The sequence below is a fragment of the Poecilia latipinna genome, unplaced genomic scaffold (assembly GCF_001443285.1).
Source record: "Poecilia latipinna isolate Pla-1442-1.1 unplaced genomic scaffold, P_latipinna-1.0 Scaffold95, whole genome shotgun sequence".
Lineage (NCBI taxonomy): Eukaryota > Metazoa > Chordata > Actinopteri > Cyprinodontiformes > Poeciliidae > Poecilia > Poecilia latipinna.
In genome coordinates this window covers 299,088-313,510 of record NW_015112711.1, presented here as the reverse complement: position 1 = coordinate 313,510, position 14,423 = coordinate 299,088, and the positions used below count along the sequence as shown (strand labels likewise).

The 14,423-nt window shown below is 40.4% G+C and overlaps 1 protein-coding gene across 1 annotated transcript; it reads left to right on the top strand.

Moving 5' to 3' along the window:
• The first annotated feature begins 233 nt into the window (after positions 1–233).
• On the top strand, positions 234–13,497 carry LOC106942053 (myosin-10-like). The gene is made up of 18 exons (XM_015025235.1): positions 234–321; positions 800–987; positions 1,251–1,383; positions 3,149–4,042; positions 5,335–5,802; positions 5,906–7,339; positions 7,463–7,549; positions 7,622–7,768; positions 8,758–8,874; positions 9,101–9,223; positions 9,309–9,365; positions 9,486–10,010; positions 10,535–10,771; positions 10,905–11,472; positions 12,181–12,314; positions 12,426–12,479; positions 12,576–12,734; positions 13,232–13,497. The coding sequence occupies exons 3-17, from the start codon at positions 1,321–1,323 to the stop codon at positions 12,693–12,695; spliced, it is 5,028 nt and encodes a 1,675-aa protein (XP_014880721.1). The 5' UTR covers positions 234–321; positions 800–987; positions 1,251–1,320; the 3' UTR covers positions 12,696–12,734; positions 13,232–13,497.
• Positions 13,498–14,423: the final 926 nt, after the last annotated feature.

Sequence of the window (14,423 nt, the reverse complement as noted above, 5' to 3'; positions counted from 1 at the left end):
AATTTTGCAATCGTCTTTGAACTTGAAGCATTGGACTTCTTTGTGGGAAAAAAAAAAAAAAAACGGATCTATTGTGAGTTCTGAACATTTTACTGAAGTGGAGAAAGAATGCCCCAATGGAAAAGAAAAGCTGGGGGAGGAGAAGTGAAAGTTCAGGGACTGAATGTGGGGGGTGAACAGGCTGAGTGCCAAATGGACGCGAAGGATTCTTGTAATGAGTCTGTGGAGTTTCTATGGAAACAGGAGTACAACTAAGTCCACATATCAGACATTGAACTTACTGGAAGGGGAAGACTTTAAGAGGTGGAAAAGCACAATCAGGTTTGTATAAAAGTTTATTTGGTTTTCTTCTCAAGTCTTTAGATAACACAAGCAAAGACGTGTTAAATCTGACTACCGACTTTAATGTACAAACTAGTTAAGTATTTGCCAGACTTGCTGGGTGGATTTGCAGTCCTAAAGCACAGGATCAGATTTTTTATGTTTGCATCAGGTGAGTTCATGACATTATGGTGATGATTAAATGGGCTTAAGGCAATTCTGTGAACATGCGGCACTGTCCTAAAGATTTACGGATGTGTCCTGCACAGTGATAAAATAGGAGCTTTAGTAAGCAGAATGATGATTGGGAGATGGGGTAACCTGAGCGATACCTCTGCCCAACAACTTGCCAGCAAGCTGCTGACACGTTGAATAATAGATGGAAGATATTTTAAGTACATCAGTTTTTATGTCAGAAATGAACATTTCACTAATATAACAGAAAACCTCACTGACTTTGCCACTCTGCGTTTCTCAGCTCATGTGTCGCAAGTAAGCTTTGCTCAGAAGACAGAGCCTGATCTACAGAGGATCACATGACCCCATCGGTCAGAGCGGGTTCTAGAAGCAGCCGGGTTACTAGGAACTGACACGGACCTGCAAGTTCTGTATAACGACGGGGGAGGACTTGAAGCACAAAGCCAGTTCGGTCATCCTGAGGAACATGTGAGAACCCGAAGGAGATGGGATCCAGTAACACACCTGCTGCTATATGCTCACTTTTGACTGAGGAGGTATCACGTATCACACACACTCACAACTGCCTGCACCCTGTCATGTAAACACAATGTGTTCAGGAGATGTTACCCATATCTCAGATTTTTAAATTTAGAAAAGCCTTTAAAATTTTACTTTGAAAATTTGACTGAAAGGTGTGAATATGACATCATGTAAACGGCTGTTTTTTAATCACGTTGTTGGCATCAGAGAGCTGCAGAACTCCAAGAGGAACCTGCTGCCACGGCTTTGTCAGCTAACGACTGCTTCTGAGCTCTCAGCATGCAGCTCTCTCACAAACTGGACCAGACACTCCACATGCTCAGACAGGAAGTCAGGACGATGGTGAGTGTTCTAGAAAAAAAAAAACTCTTTGTGACTTTTTTGAAAATGTTGCTATAGAATTGTAATTCATTGCAGTAAGGAGTTGAAATGTTTGACAAAATTTCATTACATAGATCCAGCGTTGTAACATACCGCAGTCATGACTGGAAATTTAATCTGAAAGTACACACCTTAGGAATACTTGGTGTCATCTTTGTGGTTTGAGTAAACTTTGTGTTTTTTTTTATTTTTTTTCAATAATCTTTTGCATATTTAATCTTGCACTACTTTTGAGGATCAAGTTCAAGCATTGGTGGTGAGATATGTTTTTGGTAGATTGCAACCTAATTTATTTATTTTTAAGCAAACCACATTTTACTCTCAGAACTCTTTCATATCAAAGGAAACTGAAAAACCAAACAGGAGGTCAGTTAACTAGAAAAGATTAAATCAGTTTCAGTAACTTTGGTGTTAAGACTACGAACTGTTGGACCAGAGGGGATAAGATACAAAAAACCTCCTTAACAGGATTGGTTTTATTGATGGTGGCCACAGACAGTTTTCCCTCTTTATCTTTTCTATCTGTTTTTCTGCTAGTTTCACATTTGGTATGGTTCAGTGTTGCTACTAGGATAGGATTGAATATGATTCCACATCAGTACATGTATTGCTTGGAAAGGTTTGTCATGTTTCCCCAATACGATCTCAAGAACACAGATATGATTTCAGGAGACATTTAGAAAGCTGCAGATGGCCTTAACCTGTCAACATGACTGATGTCTTCTCCTTTTTGCAAGAAGGAACAGAATGAGTCGTACCAGAGCACTACAAAATGGCCTCCACCTGGTGTGAAAGTCCCAGACCAAACAATCAGCAAGAGATGTGTTAAGGTCTAAAAGCCCATTGTCCTGTGGTGGGTCCTCTACTCACTGCCTGGCAACATGAATCATGAACATAAACAATACTGGCATTTACCATTGAACAGCAGCATTGTGAGGTTTGCCACTGCGTAGGCAACGGCATCCTGGGTTCCTGTAGGTTTATGTTGATGCCCGACCTCATTTGATGAGAGTAAGCAGTCATTTCCTGCAGTACAGAGGGATATTACTGATCCTGAACCCAAATCCAATAAAACATGTCTGGTATATCAAGTCCAGTCTGTCCAATGCTACCAGTTCACAACTTGCACTTTCCATGAGCTCAGTAGCAACCAGGTCCAGATCAGGGAAGACAACCAGAACATTGTCTTTTGATTTTTTTTCTTTTTTTCTTTTCTTTCTTTTTGAGCAATGTGTTTTTATGATGGATGTTCCATCAGAGCTGGTGTATCTTGGGTAAATTGGAAATTCTCCAACATTAAATGCAGAAAAATGAAAATCACATTGGACATTCATGTGAGTTGTTCAGTCTTCAAATATTCTGTTTTTTGCAGCTGTTCAGAGTGAAACAGTGTCAGGGTAATATAAGCACAGATACTGCAAGTTCATGTGATCATATAGGGATTTATGTTGCCATGTTGCACCTACAAATGCACATGGAATCAAGATCCAATTAATACTAAAATATTTTGAAACAATTTACACAAACTTTTTTTTTAAAAACATGGCTATGGAAAGAATGTTATGAGCATACGCATGTTGGAAGAACAATTGTTGAGCTTTTCAATGAAAACAGATTAAAAACATGAAAAAATGTAATAATATTGGCTTGTGATGACTTGCAAAGTAAATATGTGAAGATGAACCTTGCTTTGATATTTTGTTCTTCTCTCTCTGTTCCTCGTCAGAGTCAAGAAAAGGAGCGAGAGGAGCATGCTTGGAGGGAGAGGCTGCAGCGCTGCCAGAGGCAGCTGAAGGCCAAAGACGAGGAGATGAGTCGACAGGCCCAGTACTTTGAGAGCTTTAAAATCAAGCTCCAGCAGAAGCTCAACCTGGCCCGTGACAGAGAGCAGAGTCTGCAGAATCGCATCTACAGTTTAGAAAAGCAGTTACTGGATGTGACTGTTAGCTGTGCTACAGGAATGGCAACAATCACAGCTGTCAGAATCACAGCTGGGACTGTAAAACACATGAATGAACCAGACAAGTTACAGTCTATGAGAGGAGAGGGGGAAGGAGAGGAGGAACACAAGGAAGAGAGGAAGAAACGGTCCCAGCCAAATGTGGGACCGTTGAGTAACGAAAGGACAAAGGTTGATGAGAGTAAGACAGACTCAGTCATAGAGGGAGGACGGGACAAGGAAACAAAACATACTTCCAAAGAGGCCAGACTGCAAAGCTTCATTATCAGCCTGCAGGAGGATCTCAAGGTACTGCTGGAGAGAGAGGAGGACGGGATGACTGAGCGGAGGAAACTGTTGGAGGAGCTGCAGGAGGCCCAGGAGAACAGCCACTTCCTGGGCTGCACAGTGGAGGAGATGAAGGCAGAGCTGCATCAACTAAGACAGTCAGAGAGCTCCATGATGGAGGAGGTGGAAGACCTGAGAAAGGAGAACCAGAGTCTCCAGGATATTCTCAGGGATGCAGCTAACTCCACGCCTGCGCTGTCATCTCTAAAATCTGAGGCAATGAGTACCGTTCCTGTAGTGGACTTGCCACGCTGCTGTCCAGATACACCGGTCAGGCCTCCGTCACCTGGGCTGGTGCTTGGACAATCTTCAGCAGGAAGCCTAGTAGGCGAGGTGTGTAAGCTTCAACTGACTTTATCAGAACTTCATGTCGCTATGTTGTTGAGATTAAAATTTTGTTTATAATGAAACTGAGAAAATTTAGACGGAGACAAAAAAGTGCTCATAATAATATAAAAACAGCTTCTTTACACCTCTAATGTACCGAGGAACCCAAAATATTAGTGAGCTTTTTAGGTTAAAACGAGTGAGATGAGAGCATAAAACTTTCCACAAGTCGATGAGCAACCTGGCGCTGGACAGCCACAGTCTTCCTATAGAAAATAATGCTCTGTTTCATTAGAATAGCTAACTGTTCATCTTATAAATAAAAAAAAATCAAACAAATTAAGCCAAAGTACATATTTAGAGATAAAAACAGATTGTTTTTGCTTAACTGTGAATGTTTCAGAAGGTTGTAAATCAGTACGTTTCTGATCTACACTTAGAAAATCATCTGGCAAAACCTATTCAGCTGGTTCACTTGGGAAAAAAAAAATATCACATCAATGTTTACCACCTATATTTTACTCAGATTTTTTTTCCTACACAAAAAATTCTTACAAGAAACGTGCTTCAGATAATTTTGAATACAGGAAAAAATTAATCAACTGCAAGATTATATACAAGATTATATTTTTTATTTGTTTGTTGGTAGAGCTGTTGCCTTGCAGCAAGAAGGTTCTGGGTTCAATTCCCAGCCCTGCATGGAGTTTGCATGTTCTCCCTGTGCATGCATGGGTTTCCTTCACAGTCCAAAAACATGACTGTCAGGTTAATTGGCCTCTCCAAATTGCCCCTAGGTGTGTGTATGCATAGTTGTTTGTCCTCTGCGACAGACTGGCAACCTGTCCAGGGTGAACCCCGCCTCTCGCCCAGAATGTTAGTTGGAGATAGGCACCAGCAAACCTCCCGACCCCACCGAAGGACAAGGGTGTAAAGAAGATGGATGGATTATATTTTTTATGCACCAAAGAATCTGTCCATAAAACTACTTTCTCTTGTTTAATTGTAGGTTTTTCCTCACTTGTTGAATAGGGCAGAAAAAAAATCAAAAAAAATTTTCAGAGTTTGGGTCATTCAGGGTAAAAATGGCCCATTAAATGGAGCATATACATATATATATGACATTGACTGAATTTTAAGCATTACAGTATTGTATTTTATGAATATACATTGGTCAATATTTTGCAGTTGGTAACTGGCTCAAAAGTGCTGTGCATCCATGAATCATTTAAAGAGAATCCTAAGTGTTAGCATCTATTTAACATTTGCTACGTTTTTTTTTTTTTTTTTATAATTTGTAGGTGCAGTCACATGCAGTTCCTGTGTCACATCTGTCTGCAGTTCAACGCATTGACCATAAGGGTGCAGCAGAGCACACACAAAACAACCCGAAGGATCATTTCCCACCATCTACGAGAACCACAAAACTAAATCCTCTTAACCATTTTCCCCAAATTGGTTCCAAACCCATCCCAGGTTCCCAGTCCCTTTCCTTCTCCACTGAGCTCATAACTGAACCTAAACTGAGAAATGTGGAGGAAATTCCCAGTGTAGAATCCGATGCCCTGAGTGCAGCTTTCCACAGCTTGGGGTTTGGTGACCATTCGAAAGCTCTTAAAGAAGAACGTGACCACCTGGAGGATGAACTTCGGCACATAAAAGCAGAGCTACGGGCGATGACTCGGGAGAATGCTGAAATAAAGCTACAACTCAGGAGAGAGACTGAAAAGCAACCGAGTGCAAAAGCTCAGTTGTCATCAGAAGAAAGGGTATTTCATGTTTTTTTTTTTCCTCTAAAATGTTTTCAAGAGCAATTGTCATTTCCATTATATTTGTATTCAGATTGTATATTTTTATTGTTGTGGTTTGTAGATTATCACACCTGCCACTTGTGATGCAGATCGTCCTCCTCCATTAAATTCTGCTGGAGACGATGCAGTTCTTGACCTTGCACAAAGTGAGCTCATCCAAGCCCTGAATCAGGAAAACCGGGCCTTGGCAGTTAGGATCCAAGAGCTGCAGGCTCACATTGAACTCAGGGAAGAGGAGATGAAAACGGAGCAAACACACCTGAGGGAGCGTATTCGTCGGCTGGAGGAGGACGGTGTCAGGTTGGAGCAGGAGAACCAAGAACAAGTCAGTTTGATCTCAGAACTCACCAGGAAGACTGAGGATGATCTGAATACCATTATGGAGCTTCGGCAAAAATTCGAAGAGAGCAAAGAGAAACCACAGGTTAAGCAGCACTGCAGATCTCTGTGGCAAAATGAACACCGCGCTGAAATACCGGGATGCCTCCAACAGGAAAAACAAAAAGAACGTGTGGACAGTTTAGTAGAAAATATGCTTAGAGAAGATAAAGAAACACAGTTGAGTTTCAGTCAAGAAACTGACAGTTTGACCACAGCCTCCTCGTCTGGCTGTCAGGAAAACGTTCAGCGTGACTCATTACAAAACCGCTCACAGAACAGCCTGCATGTTAGTTCTTTGACAGATGAAGTAGCCCAGCTCAACAACTCAATCCAGAGCCTCAAAACAGAACAAAAAGAGCTGACAGCCAACATCAGTTCTCTAAGAGAAGAGCAGAAAGAAGTTGCTCTGTCACTCCAAAGACAAACGGAAGAAAAACGGCAGCTAACTCGCTCAGTATGGGCACTGAAGGAGCAGAAAGATTGCATCTTTCAGTCTCTACATGGACTTAAACAAGAGAGAGAGCAGCTCAGCAGGGTCGTCTGCCGTCTGAAGGATGAAAAAGATCAGTACACGAGGTCCAATAGTGGCCTTAAAGAAGAGAAAGAGGAACTAAATCTGTTGTTATCTGCTCTTCAAAGAGACAAAGATGTGATAAAAGAATCTATTTCAAGTGGTGAAGAAGAGAGGGATCGGATCATGAAGTCTCTGCAGAGTTTACAGACAGAAAGCGAGCAGCTAAGCCAAACTGTTCTTCATTTGAATGAACAGCGAGACAAAATAACAGAGTCCCTTAAGAGTCTCACAGAACAGAGAGACCAGAAGGAAATAACTCGCACTTTAAAAGAGGAGCGTGACCAGCTAATAACGTCTGTCAGCAGTTTGAAGGACGAAAAGGATAAAGTCGAGCAATCAATCATCCGTTTAAAGGAAGAGCAAAGAAACATAAAGCAAATAATCTTGAGTTTACAAGAGGACAGGTGCAGCCTTCAAATGCAAGCTGAGAAGACCAATCATGAATTAAATGTAAGAAATGATCATACGACAAAGAGGACAGGGAAAGGAAATGATGCTACAGGATGTGAAACCAGTAACAACAGAGGAAAGTCTGTGAAGGTACTTGGAGTAATTTCATTGACATATTGATTCAATTCAAGTCTTATGTTTTACGTTTATACCCTACTAGTGCTGCAGTACACCATACTATGTTTAACTCAGTATGATTTTGATGAATGACAGAATGAAAGTGACCTGATGAGGGAGATTGAAGCTTTGGGAGATGAATTAAAGAAGTCAAGAGAAGAAGTGGAAAAGAATCATGCAGAGGTGAGTACAAGCAACTATGAATATGTAATACTTGTACGTACATGATCATGATTGTCTTTTTTATGCATGAAGATAAGGAAGCTGCGCACTGAGCTGTCCCAGTCAGACGCCAGGCGTGAAGCAGTAGAAAAAAAGTCAGCTGATCAGATCATGAGACTGACAGAATCAGCCAGTCAGAGGGAAGACATCGTGAAGGAAAATGAGACCCTTACACTGCAGGTACTAACCTCCTTTCATTAATATTTTGTTGTGTTGTTAATAAAATCATTTCACATATTTTGTGTAAATGGGGTTCTACATTAAGAATCACAGATAAAACCTCATGTAGAAAACACCAGCTTTTTGGTGACTGTCTCAAATGACAAAGAAATAACTCCTAATTACACATGCCCTCAATTATTAAACTTTTTATACAATTGTTTAAAAAAAAAACCTTGTCTCTTGTCCATCTTAATATGGTTAATTCTATTCTCGATGTTTTATGCAAAGGTTTGTGATTAACATTGCGTAGTTGCTTTGCTGCTATTTTGTAAAGTCCAAGAAATCTTCTTGGATATTTATGTTTTCCAAGAATGTTTCCTGAGCTAAGACCAGTTTTTACTGGACTTGATGTATTTCAAAGAATTCATGGTGCTTTTTCTACTTTGTCTAGAAGTTAAACTCAACGACAAAAGAAAAAGAAACCTTCACTGTGCTTCTCTTACTTTTCTTAGACTTCTAAGAAGACCAAGAAGACTAAAACCCTAACTCCTGCTTTGATCAAAAACTCTCTTTGATGCCCAAAATGAATCAGTCCATGGCATTTTTTAAAAGAAGCCACCAATACATTACACCAGGCATACAATGAGCCAATTAACTGATCACTCCCACTGTAATATCACTGAACCCAGTAAAATATCTACAAGCCACTTTTTTATCTCTTATCTTAATGCTTTTGCAGACTCTGCAATCTTTATTTCAGATGTTATATTTCTGCTATTGTATGTGTGTGTGTGTATATATATATATATATATATATATATATACAAACTTTTTTCTAGAAATTTCTTTCCTGTTTCTAAAGGCTACATCATCACAATATTCAAACCGAACTGTTTTGTGGAGATAAAAGCCAGATTTTCATGTAGTTTGGCAGCTTTTTTTCTGCTCCTACTTTGTAAACAGAGCATGTATGCGTCGGGTCTGACTGGTGACTGTGGCTCGTGCAGGTGAAGGAGCTGCAGGCGAAACTGATGGTCCTGCTCAGGGAGAAGACTGATGCTTTGTCTCTGAAGGCACAAACAGACGAGCGCCATCACATCCTTTCTGCTCAGCTCAAAGCTAAGGCACGGCTTGTTTATTTTTCTTTATGACTCGGCATTAACCATCGAGGACATTCATTTAAGTAACAACCATGCGGCAATGACTTAAGGCTGATAAACGGATGTTTTACAGACGTATAACAAGGTGATGGTGACATTTTCCATTTAATCACCATCATTGTTCTTCTGCTGTTTAAAGTAGCCTCATTAATTTGTCCTTGATGTGAAATGTGTGTGTAACCCTCCACAGACCGTGGCTCTGGAGGAGCTGAACTCGGAGTACATCGCTCTGAAACGAGGACGGGGCAGGAGGGACGATCAGACCGCTGCTCTCGTCTCCCTCAGAGCACGCTACGATGACATCAGAGCTAAGGTGGGTAATCAGTCAGCAGCTTTTCTGAGGTTCTGCTACATTTTTTTTTTTTTTGAGTATTAAATGTGTGTGGTTTTATTTGCAGTATGATGCACTTCTTAAAAGAAAAAGCCAAACTGATCTGGATGTAGCTCCCTTAAAGGTGAGGAAACAAAATAATTTTTCACTTGAATTGTTGTTTTGAATTGTTTTTGCTGCTGAACAGCTCCCTGTGGATGATTTTTGCTTACAAACTTTTTTTTCTTTTTTTCCCCAATAATAGGCCAAGCTGTCTTGCCTGGTGGTGAAGTGTCAGGAGAGAAACATCTTGTTAGCTGAGATGATGAAGTCCATGCACAGAGACGGCAGTCTGGAGCCCAGGCTGACGCAGCAGGCCGAGCATCTGCTCAGTGATGCCGCTCTGCAGGACTACGCTGCTGCATTCTCACCAGAGAGCAAAGTTAGACGCAGAGAGCACTATAGTGATTTCACACAACATTTTTTTTCAGCATTTCAAGGCTGCAACAAGGGAATCCTGACTGATCCAACCTGCCCAGTTGCATCAAACCGTTTGATTACGCATCAAAATAAAGTCTCAGTTGAATCTGGAGTTCAGTGTGGTGGAAGTGAAAAACACTCTTTGATATTTGCTGGTGAGACTTCAGCAAATCCCCAGGACTGCTGGAAAGTTGCACCTGCAGCAGCAGAAACACTAAAGGAAACCCCCCCTGGGTCAGCATCTCCATCAAGTATTAGGGTGTCCCCTGTTGTCCCATTAAAGGAGATCATCTCCACAAACAGCCCCCAGGTGAGGAAATGTAAACATTTTTAAAACGTGTGTTACAAAGCAACCCATCACTGTAGTTTACAAATAATGATGCAAAATATAGCTAAGCTATAACAATGGTTTTGTTCTTCCACAGCAGCTGGTTAAATAAACAAAGTGGAAAAAAACAGGTTGATAATTTTGATTACACATAAGTATATGTAATCAAAATGATCAACCTGTTGATAAATTATCAACCTGATTCAAAGAGTAAAATATTAATCCAAACACTAAAAAAGCAACTACATTATGAAAACATTTAACTTGAAGGATTCCAGAAAATTGATCTGATACTTATTGTTCAATTTGTAGGATGCTCAAGTTAAACTTAAATTTCGCTTTACTGCATCTCAATAGTTAAAACCCGTGACTGCTAGATTTAAAGCGCCAGATCATCTAGTCATGAACTCATCTCATGCCTGTAATGAGAATCTATGTATTTTCTGTTTGTAAGTTGGGTTCTCGTTTCTAAATGACAAAGTAAATCTTTATCAACCCCTGCTCAGCTGTCTCCTGTCACCGCATCGCTCGACGCAACCATTCCACCCGAGAAAATCGACTTCCTTCATTTGGAGGTGAAAGACAAGCACTCCCCAGATACAGCCGAGGTGGGGATACACTCACACGGTCCTCCTTCGGCGTCCTCAAGCACACGGGTCAGTCCCAGCAGGAGACTCAGCAGTCCCGAGAAGATTCTCAACCTGCAAGAAGAACTGCAGAAGACACTGATGGACAGCGTTCAGGTAACCTGAGGCGTAAATGTTTAACAGGATTACGGACTTTTAAGAAAACGTTTAAGTATTCAAAAAGATATTTTAGCACAAATTAAAGTGAGAGGTTAAGATGATTCATGTTTTTGGGTGTCTTCTTTTTAAGGCACCAGAGAACAGAGGACGAGGAAAGCATCCTCATAGAAACCTCTCACCTTCAGCACCCGCAGACCTAAACTCACCCAAACCAACAAGACGTTTTCCTTTCGGTGTTAAATGTACTGACTCTCTGCCAGTCTCACAATGTTGTTTCCACACTAAACACGCCCCAGACATGGCTACTAATTCTGACACTTCTAAGAAATCGCCAACACTTTTTAATGCAGTCAAGTCTCGGTCTACTGATGCCAAATTAAGTCCAAGCATGTTCACTTCCTGCCACCTTAAAGCAGACGGATCTAAAAGACAAGAACTTTTAACATGTCCTGATTTTTCTCTCAAGTCTGCAACTCACAGAAAAGACAGCTCCGTCTCTAGTGATGACACCAAGTTATTCACACACACAAAGCAGATAGAAAAGAAATTCATCCCCATGTTTGATTTATCTGACATTACACAAACAGATCCACTCAATACATCCTGCAGTCAGTCTGCTCGTTTCTCCCTCGAGAAATCCCACAAGGCTGCTGCACATTCCACTGCTGCATTGGAAAATGCTTCAAGACCCAGACCAGGTGAGGTGAAAATTCAAGACTTTATTTTTCTTTGTGAAAAAAAAAAAACAGATGGTCAGTGAGTGCTGTCTGAAAAGCAGAATCTTCTCTGATTTATCACTTCCAGAAACCTATTTCATATTAGATTTGCTGTATTTTGATTCAAATTGACGTGATTTTTGAGACGGATATAAACACATATGATGTGTTCAAGTGCAAATTGACTATTTTTTTTTATTACTTTCGAGCAATAAAAAAAAATCTTGAACACTCTTATACAACTTCAGCTACTCATAAGTTTTAAAGTGAGAGACAGAAATTCAAGAAGATGAGGACCTGAGGAACTACTGTAGTGTTGAGAAAGATGGTGCACTGCATTACGGCACCGTATTGGTTTTTCTTCTCCTGTTCTTGTGATATTAGATTCCCTGCAAATATGTCCTTTTCTCTGTGCCTGTCTTTTAAATTAATGAAAACGCTGCAGCACACTCCAGTGCACATTCTTGTTTAGTGTTCCCCATTTCGCTGCCCGCACTGCACTCTGCTGTATACGATTATTACGTTTTAATGTATCATTTGGGCCTATTAGCTCTCTCTGAATGTACTGTGTTGTTCCGTTTGTTGTGGTTAGAATTTGAAATATGAAAACGGCTCGTCCTTCTCCGTTGAAAGAAGTAAAGGAAACTGAGTGTAAAATGGACAAAATTTTGTTTGTCTAACTTTGTCTAGAACTTTCTCCAGCGGGGGTTCGCTCGGTTGAGGTTATTAAAACAGTGGGACAGAGCAGCCTTTTGATTGGCTGGGAGAGGCCTCCTCTTGACGAGCTCGGCTGCAGCAACAACACTTTTGTGTATGGCTACAGGGTGGGTAGAAAAAATATGCTCTTTAGATTTGCATATGTTCTTTTCATTCACAACCTCGGGATGTTTACCTCGTGTCTCGAACAAATACAGCATTTCATTTTCATCCCTCAGGTGTTTGTCAACAAGGAATTCCACAAATCGGTCCTGAGCTCAGCGTGCACCAAGGTACAAGCTCTCTTAACACTTTACAGATGAAACATGCTGAATTTTGTTTACCTAAAACAAGTACTCATATGTAGTATGCATTTTTTTTTATTTTAGTGTATTCTGGAGAACATCAACTTGCGTGAACCTGTCCACATTGGTGTTCAGACTCTGGGGTCTAATGGACTCCACTCTGACAGCGTCTACACCCTTTATTTCAGCTCAAACAGAGAATAGTAACCCTCGTTCTAACCTCTCAGTGGGACAGAACAGCAGGTTAGATTTGCGTTTTTGTTTGGTTAACCATCTCAAACGTGTTTTCGATCTTTTGCGTATCAGATAAAATGCAGCAAATTCTTCATAGAGGCTTTCAGTGCACAGCTAGTTTGTTTCTGCGTATTTAATTTGCTACACAATGTGTAGCTGAAAACTAACACTTACCCTGTGAACACAACGTCCCGCAGAGAAACATGAGCCTCCATTACTGGTACCAGTTACTGTATAGCATGCACTCGACTAGGGTTAAGCAGCGTTGAGCTTAAAACACACACACTTCTGGGTCAAACTGAGCCAAATAGGCACTGATGGAAAAGACCCAATGGTGGTGGCAGCTTGATGCAGGCCACACTTTTCAGAACACTGTAAGTCTAGTCTGAGTAGATGTAATTATTTTTTTGTTTGTTTTCTCTTTACCAGTAAAAGCAGTCACTTTATAAACCATCTTTTGTCCTGTGTGTCCTGTTTGCATGTGTGTGTGTGTGTTTACCCTTCAGTTCACAGCCATCTATAGCTGCAGCCCTCTGCGGCAGCATCCAGCCCTCGACCTCAGTTAAGTTAACTCTGCTGGAACAACGGTGCTGTTGGGAGAATCCTGCCAACCGATCAGAGGAAAGACATCCAGCACCGTTTTTACCTGCCAGTAAGCAAACGGCACACCCCTGAAGCCGAAGGCTAAACCTCAAAGCAGTTACATGAAGATGTCAAAGGAAGCTCTGTGAGCTTTCTGCCACTGCAATCAAAGGTAATTTCCTGTAAAAAATAAAATAAAATAAAAATAAAACCTGCGCCTGTCATGTTGGAGTAAGACCTGCAGAACCTAGGTGTTGTGACAACATGAAAGTCACCTGTGACTGCCACCAAAACATGTCCTAAAAACCAACCAAGTGTTGTCAAGGTAAAAATGCATTGCTGACTTTGTTCATGGATATGTTGGAGTGATGTCTGCATCCTTTATGCTGTGTGGACCTTATGCTTCATTCAAGAGCTCCGCTGATGCCTCTGGACTCTGAAGCTGAACATCCAGTTAAAGGGACATTAAAGACCTTTGGACTGAAAACTCATCAGACATGATGGTCATACTACTTGATTTTTTTTTTTTTTTTTACACATGAAGCCAAATATATTTCAATGACAATTCACTCCAAAGACTTGTTTACTCTTTGGAGTGAACAAAGACCACCGGATATATATACAAATATAAACATTTGCACACAGGGAAATACTTAGATCTTTAAAAGGAAAGTTTAAAAATGAGAAAATCACTGATATTTTTTGTAGAGAATATTAAAACATATGCCAGTATACTGTACCTCACACTGTATGACTTTTTGTATGGACAGCACTTCAAACTTAATGTTTGCACTCAGAGTTTTTTTTTTTTTTTTTTTTAAATAAATGTTCACAACACAGTATATTGTTTTGCTACAGGCTACAAGTGTGTGTGTGTCTGTGTGTGTGTGAAGTGAACTTGGTGCAGCAAAGGTATTTTTCTATTAGTTACTGATGTTGAGTTCCCACAGATTCATTCTTACTGTACCAAGAATAAACATTTATAAGATAGCAACTATCCGGGTGTTTGTGTGCCTCTTTATGCACCACAAAAGCTACTATTCACAAATAATAACATAATTATTGAAGTAAAAATATTTCTCAGTTTTCCAAACAAAGCTTTTTTTTTTTTTTTTA

Excerpts from the sequence above, each read along its gene's own strand:
- LOC106942053 (XM_015025235.1), top strand. The coding sequence starts at position 1,321 with ATGCAGCTCTCTCACAAACTGGACCAGACACTCCACATGCTCAGACAG. Across the intron at positions 7,340-7,462 it reads ACAGAGGAAAGTCTGTGAAG|AATGAAAGTGACCTGATGAG; the intron begins GTACTTGGAGTA and ends GATGAATGACAG. Across the intron at positions 11,473-12,180 it reads TGCTTCAAGACCCAGACCAG|AACTTTCTCCAGCGGGGGTT; the intron begins GTGAGGTGAAAA and ends AACTTTGTCTAG.